Source organism: Stegastes partitus, unplaced genomic scaffold (assembly GCF_000690725.1).
Source record: "Stegastes partitus isolate 25-593 unplaced genomic scaffold, Stegastes_partitus-1.0.2 Scaffold174, whole genome shotgun sequence".
In the NCBI taxonomy this organism is placed as follows: domain Eukaryota; kingdom Metazoa; phylum Chordata; class Actinopteri; family Pomacentridae; genus Stegastes; species Stegastes partitus.
The window spans coordinates 435,307-444,854 of record NW_007577905.1 but is presented as its reverse complement, the minus strand read 5'-3'; the positions used below and the strand labels follow the sequence as shown (position 1 = coordinate 444,854).

The following is a 9,548-nucleotide window of genomic DNA, read 5'->3' as shown; positions in this document are numbered from 1 at the left end:
GCTGGCTATCTCAATATGGAGATCAAATCCTCACATCCATGGTCATCCAGTTCCTTCACCACTTGATGCGTCCTCATGTTTCCAGAATATGCACGGTCCTCCTCGCAGCAAAAAGTATCCCAGTCCTACCATGGACGCTCCAGACATGCCGCCCGTCCGACATCTGCAGGACACTCTGGATGCAAATGGTGGATAAACTTTTACTGATGTAGTTTCTGGTCTATGACTCCATCTTTACCCGCCAATCATCATTTCCATAGTGTCGAGACGCCGAGCGCTGGAACAACAAATACTTTTCCCCCCTATGCTACAAGGAATGGATGGAGTTTGATCAAATATCACATGCTGCGTTCAGTGTGTTTACTGCAACAGGTCAGCGGGTGTTCATCTGGTTTTTTTGGAGCATTAAAACAAGACTGCAGCGGCACTTCCATCAGAACATGATTTTATATAGCTTATTTTGAACACACAGTGAAAGGGAGAGTTGACTTCATGGGGCTATGATGGGACCGATTCAGTTTCTAGATGACACGTCATTACAATGTGGAGCGCACACTGACACCAGATAAAATGTGACAGTGTGAAAAAAAAAAAAAAGAGTTCTCAGTATGCTCGTTTCATATGGAAATGCATAATTTAACACAGAAACACTGGATCACTATTGCTATATGAGCTTGTTATTGGGATTTTTAAAATAACAAAAGACATGATCAGAGGGACCTTAAGCACAAAGACATCTAGAGTCTGTTGATTGAAGCCTAACCGGCACATTTGTCTCCTTTTTCCTCTTTCACTGGCCAAAGCATCGTCACATTTTAAACATCCAACACGGCCCCAGTCACATTCTGTAATCAGATAATCACAACTTTTGAGTCATTTGTACAACGCAGATGCATATTTACACCACAGTACTTACATGTTCAAAATCATTTTGCACAAGAACCGATGTAAACTTTACATTGTGAGACGGGGAGAGGGCCCGCTGGCCCTGCGAGCCCGTCCAGAAAGTCGATCGACACGACCGCACAGACCTCCCGCCGGCACCTCGTCGACGCTGGTCGACACAAGTCGGCATCGGTTTGGAGTTTATGGGTGACTTCTGTGCCAAGTTCTTTCCTGTTTTTTTTTCTCCTCGGCGTCAGATTTCCCTCATTCGTCCAATTTAGTAGACATTCAGGGAAATAAGCTGAGAGTATTGAGTGCATAGAGAGCAGTCTGTCAGGCCCGGAGCGGTAACACAGGCAGGATGATGGATTTGAAATGATGGAGAGATGTAACTCTTACTTCAGAGCAAAGGCAGATTCAGACTTTGTGCAGATTCAAACTCAGGAGTCGGAGCAAAATAACTCGGGGAGGAACAGCGTGACTTTTGGGGACATGTACTTATTTTTTTTTTGGACTTATCTTAGAAAGAAGGAGCTACCCAACTCTATCCAAAGGCCACAAAAAGTCCACCTACCAGAACCAGAGAATTAACATGTTTCTCAAATGGCAAGATGACATAACTTTACCTAAAACCAAAACTTGCTCTAACACTTTAGTTTTTGTACAAATAAGATGTAACTTGTTTGTTAGCAAGATGCTGGGAGGTGGATTTTGTTTCCTTTAGACACAGCCAGGCTAGCTGCTTCCCTGTTTCTAGTCTTTATGCTAAGCTAAGCTAAGCTAAGCTAAGCTAAGCTAACCATCTCCTAGCTGTAGTTTCATATTTCAGAAACAGACAAGAGATTGGTGTCGATCTTTTCTACTAACTCTTGATAAGATAGAAAAAAATAAAATAAATCAACCAAAAAGAACCGAAACATCCGACAGGGAAACATCTTTTCTGCACTTCCACTTCTTGTTCGTCTTTCTTTTCAAACATCTGCTTTGAGGTTCATGTACGAGTCAGAATAATTTACAACAGACCAAAAAACACTTTACAGCAGTGTCATATAAACTAAACTGACAGTGTTGCATAGAAAGACTGACCACTACTGAGAGGGACAACAAACCAATAAATATTAAATAAGTAATAAATATGTATGGTGCTGCACAATTCAAAAATTTGACCTTCAATCACAGGTGCATGATGGATTTGGCTCCAGTGTTGTAGTGAAACAATATCATCATTCAAGTAAATCAATGCTCTTCATTAGTTCAGACTTATTTTCAGCAGCCAAATGAGGTCCAGCTTCTGTGCTTCATTTAAAACGACCAAATAAACAAAAACAAACACAGCCTGAATCATACATGAAGTAAAGACAGCTCTTTTTTTTTTTTTTTTTAATTTAACCCTCTGAACCTCGGATAGTTTCTGGCCTTTGTTTTTGCTCTGGTCACATTTTTTCTTCACTGCAAGATAAAGTCCTGCAGAAAGAACTACGACTATTAGTAACAATAATTCAAAAATCCCTTTGTGTCGTATAACAACAACAAAATGCCATAAATCATTAAAAAAAAAAGAAATTAAAGCTGAATTCCTTTGACTACGTATTTTACAGAAATTGAAAAAATAAATGGAATGTATGACCATTTACAAGATTTTTCACTTTTTTTTCCTTTTTTTTTTTTGCCAATTTTGGTAAAATAAAAATAAATAAATTACATATAATAGGCATTTTACTATTACGATTTTTAAATTTGTTTTCATTCTTTAAAAAAAAAAAAAAAAAAAAGCACAGTTCATCCCAGTTCAGTTGAAACGTCCCTGAAATGTTGTCATGTGACACATTTGGCTGCAACTAATAGCTTCACAGCGGCACTGAGAAGCACAAACTGTAGTTTCTAACAAAATCTGTTTGGAGTTTATCGTCTATTTTTTTGAAAATATTTAAATGAGAATAAAGTGACTTTGAGGAGATATAATAATTTTAAAAGTCAGACTTGGTTCAGATGAGTAGTTCAAGGTGCCAGAGAGCTGAAAACACAACAACTCTTTCTGTGTTTATAGTTTCTGGCGCTGATACACAATGTAATTTTGGCAATTTTTTAAAAATAAAGCATGACATTTAAACCTGCTGGCAAGTTTAGAGATTCAGAGGGTTAAGAAGTGAAGCAGATAAAAAAGTTCGTTATCTTTACCGTCTCCCAAAAAAAAGAATCCAACAAATGTTTCATTCGCCGTGAAGGAGAAAAGCTCCTCCGACTGTGTGAAACTTTTGTCCAACAACCCCCCCGACGGTTCAATCGCTCTGTGCTGTAGTACATGGACTGACATTTCAATCGTTTTCCACTTGATCAGAGAATAAATTAATTTGACATTTGAGCTGACAGGCAGTTTGCTCGCCATCGGGCCACCCCGGCTCAGAAAACACGTCTGTTCTCCGCCTTGAACGGAGCAATAAACCATTTTCTTATTCCTGATAACGATCCCTGTGAAGCCGTCGGTAAACACTCGGATCAAACGGCTCAAATGTTACCTCAACACACGGGACAGTAAATGTCTGCTGTCCTGTTAGACATCGGCTCACCTGGTGCATCTGCACTTGCATATGGCCAAATATACTGTACTGCAAATCAAAGTAAAAATGGGAATCAGGCTCTTCCGATGCTTCTTGGACCCCTTCAGCAGGCCACATTATGGAGCATCAATTATGAAATAAACCATTTCAAAGCATTTACAAGAATAATTGAAGTGCAGAGACTTATGGGATGAAACACGGATGTAAGTCGACTAAATGCAGGAACAGTGTTTCTCTCCTATGTTCGGTTTCTATTGTAGATATCTGGAGATGAACAGTCTCAGGCCATTGTAAGTGCTGATGCAAGAGGATGCAGTGTAAGAACCAAACAAACAAACAAACATAAAGACATTCAGTCTCCAGTGGTCTCTGTGGGCAGAGTGAACAAGACCGCCTCAACAAAAGACGTGCTCGGACCACCGCTGGGACATCTCCGCCCAAGCGTCAAAGCGGACCACGGAGACGGTCCATTGCTCCGACATCCACCGTCCTCGCTCTCAACCGGGAACACGGCTGCGGCTTCAGCCCCCCTTTGATGTTCTCTGAGACGCCTAATGCCTCGTTTTGTTGCGTTTGCTCAGCGAGCCGCGACTCCGGCTGCGGCTGCGGGTCCCAAAGATGGAGTTCCAGGACGAGCTGCGGCTGTAGCTCCGGTAGGTGGAGTAGCTGTGGCTCCGGCTGCGGCTCCTGCTGCGGCTCAGGCTGTGGACGGGGCTGCGGCTGCGGCTGCGGGTGAAGAGGCTGCTCCAGGACGACACGCTGGTGGAGCGGCTGCTGGAGGACGGGCTGGGGCGGAAGTAAGGGATGGGCCGCTTCCTGGCACTGCGGGCCAAAAACATGAGCGGCTTTTTAATGAATGATTTTTTTGTTACACATTTATATCAGGGGTCTCGAACTCTGGTCCTCGAGGGCCGCAATCCTGCATGTTTTAGATGTTTCCTTCTTCCAACACACCTGATTCAAATGATCAGGATCGTTATCAGGCTTCTGCAGAGCTTGATGCTGAGCTGATCATCTGAATCAGGTGTGTTGGAAGAAGGGGAACATCTAAAAATTGCAGGATTGCGGCCCCCGGAGTTCGAGACCTCTGATTTATATGAATAACACATAGTTTGACTTAAAAAAAAATACTAAAAGAAAAAAAGTTCTGCTGCTGGACAACCAGAACTATTTACAGTCAGTTCAACTAAATTCGTTGTTGACTTCTTCATCACAGTCCACAGGTTCTTAATGGGTTCTTATTCAGCACTTTGGGAAGGCCAGTATAAAACCTTAGCTGTAGCCTGATTTACATTCCTATGTTCCTATATTCATATAATACTTTTGGTGTATGTTTAAGGTTGTTGGAAGATGAAGATAGCGATCAATGACTTTTCCTGGTAGGCTGCTGTATTTATTTATTTTTTAACCAGCCATGTTACAGGCAGTATGTGGAAAAAAGGTGTTTACGTATTTGTGTATGTTATCTGTACATATTTCATTAAACGTTTTTAAAAAATCTTTCGGGTTAGCGGCATATATTCAGGTGCGCTCAATAGTCCGAAAAGTACAAACAATTGTTTACATAGACGATTTAGGGATCTGAAGCATCTTTGACAAGTGGCTTTCCTGACTTGTTCAAGTCAGTGATTTGCATGTTCACATCTGCGCTGAGCTCCTCAGATGTTCTCTACTGTAACGTTTGTGGTTAAGTCTAATGAGTGCATCAGATGGGCTTCATTTAAACTGGCTGGGAAGAGTCATCAGCTGTAGCCAAAGCTAGGAGACCACGCCAAGAACATTAGATTAACATATAGCTTTGTACGTCACCAACACTAATAATTCAAGTTTCTGTATGTATTCTAGAAATATGAACAAAAAAAGTTCATATTTCTAGAATACTATAATAAATCTATTGCGACTGCTTGTATATTTAACCATACAATTGATTTAAAATCCCTTTTACCGGAGTGATATTGAATATTGCAGCTTTGCGACACAACACTGATTAATGGAGCAATAACTAAAGACAGGCTGTAATCTTTCTGTGGATGCCGTGTGTTGTTCTGTGTATTTTCGTGGCTGCATATCTTTTGTCTCCATCACAGAGCGCTGTGAAATAAAGACAGCATCATGGTAGCTGTGTGTGAGAAGCCGGGGATCTATCAATACAGGTAGAATCAGACGTTCCTCTTCTTTTACATTTCGTGTTGTCTTCGTTCACCATCTGTTTCTTCAGCCCCTGTGGTGGCTTTAGAGCTGACAGTTATCTCATCCTCAGGCTAAATGACATTTCAAGGTACACAGCTCATCAACACGAGTGAAAGATTTCAGGTTGGGGACTTGTCCAACTGAGGGGGCGGAGGGTGGGACCGGCGCTACATTTTTGCTGCCTTTAGGCATAAAAAACGTACACTGTGGCTATAAATAACCGGGCTGGGAGAGCTGTACCTTGTGATTCGGCGTGCTTCCAGATGGCTTGGCGAGTCTCTCCTCCTCTTCTTCATAGGAGAGTAGGATTTGCGTCTTCGTCTCTTCCCGCTAACCTTATGTGCGTGCTTCACGTCCGTCTCTCTGGAGCTGCCTGTTCTCTTTCGGCCCCGCAGTCTGGAAAAACATTGTGAGCATTTAATCACAGATAATGTCAGTGTACTGTAAGTTTGTTCTACCACTAATGAGGAGCCATAAGCAGCTGGAGCACTGATCAAAGTTCACCTGTCAGCGCTGTATCTGGAGTAGCTTCCTCTGGAGCTCAGGCTGGCTACGCTGCCTCTTCGCCTCAGATCAGCCGAATTACTCAGCGAGCGCGAGTACGAGCTGCAATTAGAAAATTAGATAATTACAGTTCCGTAAACTAATGGTGAAATTTCTGCAAAGCATGCACTGGGTGTGATATTAGTGGACGTCGGTGATGCACAAGCAGCTAAAACACCTGCAAGACGACAGAGAGGGGCTTCGAGAGTAGCGTCCCGAGTATCTGGAACTCCCTGAGGATCTGCTCCTGCTCCTGCTGCTCGACGACCGGCCTTTCAGTCGCCTTCGAGACGACTCGTTCCTCCTCTGCGAACAGCTGGATGTCTTTGGGGATCTCACGACCTCTATCCGACACCCCAAGGTTATCTGCTCCCTGCAAAGAAAAACACATTAAGATGTCTCACTGCTTTGGGTGATAAAGCCAAAACCGTGAATCCAGGGTTTGCTTTTAAAGAAATCCTTTATTCTCCACTCATACGATGAATATTTCAAAAGAGGAAGCAGAGTGTGGAAGCAGAAGATAGACAAGCTTGCAATTTTCCTGGGAAGCATTCATTCAGATGGATTGTTATTATTATGAACACAGCATCACCTTTTTGCACTGAAAATGGTTGCAGACAAGCCGTCCTCCACGTACGGTTTGCACAAGGAAGCGTAGCTGGTGACAGAGTTTCCTGAATCAGACGCATTGTCTCTGTCAGCGAACTTGAGCTTCTCCGGCGAGGCCAGACGCTGACAGCGGTTCCTCTTGTTGTCAGTGACACTCGCCCGAGAAACACCGGTTTTGCTCGACGGCGGCGAAGACGTGTCATTCCCAGAATCGTAATCGTGCGGCCCTTCGGCGTGGCTCGACAAATGCTGAGACCCGTTTCCGTGTAAAAGGTCGCCTCCAGGTTTTGACGACAAAATCTGCAAACAGACAAACAGGCTACAGCTCAATACCAGGCGTGTACTGATAGATGGAACCTGCTACCTGCTTTGATGCACTTTGTGAATAACTCTAGTAACAAAGCCACATATTCCCTCGAAAACACAGTGAAGAGATTTCTTTTTTTTTTTTTTTTTTCTTGGGACAGAAAGCTTTGAAAGATAAAGACATCATGCAAATTTTGAAGCATGCGATTAACCTCGAAAAAGAAAGTCTGAACTCAAAGAAATCAACAAGAAAACGAATCTTAAAGGAAGTCTAAACTAAAACAATTATATGAAAGGAACAACAAAAGAGCAGAGAAGAAAGAAAAACTATGCGTGGAAAGATCTACCGGCTCTAACTTGGAGTGAAGAGAAAAAAGAGTAAACAATAAACAATAGCCCCCATTGAAAAGCCTCATTTAAAGAACATTGAACAAACATCACAAAAATGGGTATTATGTGGAAATGAAAAGGATTGCAGACAAAGAGAGATCCCATCAGTCTAGCTAAGAAAGCCCTCAGAATAGGACAGATGACTGTGCTCTTTCTCCTGTAAGAGGTAAATAATCAGCCTGCACCGACCTACAAGTAAATCCCTAAATCTGCGGATAGCATCGACTTACCAATCAAGATTTCCTCCTTAAGTAGGTAAGGTGTAAAAAAAAGGGAAGAGCGGGCAACATAAGTGCATCATTAGAGTCGTAAATTGCAAGAAAAAGACAATAACCCTCTCTTCAAACCCAGAGCCAGTTAGATTTATGTCGGCATGTTCCTTGTTCTCTCCTAAGTGGTGCATTGTTTTTTTTCTTGGGGAGCGACACTACTTTGACTGTGAGTGAATTCAGATTTTTTTTATTTTACTGCAAAGCATCCACAGATGGGGGGAAAAAAAACAAACCATTCTGATTACGAGACACTTGTAAGAGGTTAATCCATCCTGTCCTCTCATTATCTAGTCTACAGTCAACACAACAAACCGACCCTGAGGGAAATTTAAGCAAATCTTCCACCATCCTCCATTTTTTTTTACAGTCGCGTCTACACACAATCTGTGCGTACTCAGGGGGTGAAAGAGTTCACTTACGGAAAGACAAATATTTAACAAAGACATCCTTCAATGTCACCTCGAGATATTTTGACAAGGCTGCCTTCGAGTAAACATTTAATCTCTGCCTTGGTGTTTTGGCACATGCTTCTTGTTCCTCAAACATTCTTACACTTCCAAAACACACACAATCCCCACTTATATTCACAGAAAATACAGTTTATAATTTATGTGGTTTTTTTTTTTTTTTTTTTTTTTTTCTTTTTCACCACTCATACCTACCTTTCTGCTGAGGACTGCTTTTTTTGGGAAAGAAATATTAGGGCAAAAATCATTCTGCATTTACCTTTGAAATTATGTGCTCTTGTTTTTTTTTAAAAAAAAAACCAAATTAAAACCCATAAATAACACAGTGATACAATAAGGCCACCCCTCAGCAACCAACGGTGAAGTCCTCCTGGAAATTGAATGCTGGGCATGATTCGATATATGGATTAATTTATTGAATTTCAATTAAAACCCTGTGGTGTGTAATTAAAAACATCCTTCTGTGCAATTAGCATAATTTAATGATTGCTGGAGAGAAATTAAATATATTTTATGCTCCAGTAAGCGAGAGACAACGAGGACATTGCTGTATTTGTGGGGGGGAAAAAAAAGAAATGAAGGGAAAATCAATCTGAAATAAACAGCACAATTCAAAATCGGCATTATACGAGATGCTAATCGCACCATTTGGATATTTGTTTATAAGTCAGGAGGGTGTGCTATTTAGTGAGATTAATGGGTTAGCGAGATATGTTGAGCCTAAAGCCTGAACGGTTTTAAATGTACATACATATAAGCACAGATTCTTTCTCTGATGTTCTCTATGAGCGACACAGATCATCCATGTGTTAAATCTGCAACCTGTTGAGCTGTATGTCGGTATTGGAACTCAATGAAGCCGTGCAGTTGCAAGAATAGTGCAAACTCGATGTGCTTTTCTGTCACGTTAACCTACATCCTGCAGAAAATTCATTAACAGGTTTTTGTATTTGATGTCAGTTTCCTGTAGCTGATCGGACACACATTAGAGAACTGATCAATCTATTGGTGAGAGATTTAATCCTCGATTTCACTGTGATTTGGCCAAAAACTAAAGAGATCTCCATGCATCCATCACTACATTATCAGACCTAACGTCTTCTTGTTCTTTTCAGTTTATGTTTCGATGCATGAAGTTAAAGATTTCAGAGCTCCAGTGTGCAGCTGTGACATTACAAATTGCCAGCAGAGATTGACAGTAAATATTTCTACCAGCATTCCTCTCTTGCGTCATTTTGCAATATCAGTGTTGCTTTTTGCAATAGTATTGTTTTATATTCTTCATAGCATAGCATTAATAGCACTACAACAACCTGTTCCTCTTAGAA

The 9,548-nt window shown here is 41.4% G+C and overlaps 1 protein-coding gene across 1 annotated transcript in view; it reads right to left on the bottom strand.

The window, feature by feature from the left end:
- Window positions 1–3,994: 3,994 nt before the first annotated feature.
- srrm4 (serine/arginine repetitive matrix 4) overlaps window positions 3,995–9,548 on the bottom strand; it is an 81,541-nt gene continuing 75,987 nt past the window's right edge. The window contains exons 9-13 of the mRNA XM_008279880.1: window positions 6,769–7,085; window positions 6,355–6,549; window positions 6,138–6,239; window positions 5,874–6,029; window positions 3,995–4,265 (exon numbers count right to left, since the gene is read on the bottom strand). Coding sequence (XP_008278102.1) covers window positions 3,995–4,265; window positions 5,874–6,029; window positions 6,138–6,239; window positions 6,355–6,549; window positions 6,769–7,085 — 1,041 coding nt within the window. The remainder of the gene's footprint in view (window positions 4,266–5,873; window positions 6,030–6,137; window positions 6,240–6,354; window positions 6,550–6,768; window positions 7,086–9,548) is intronic.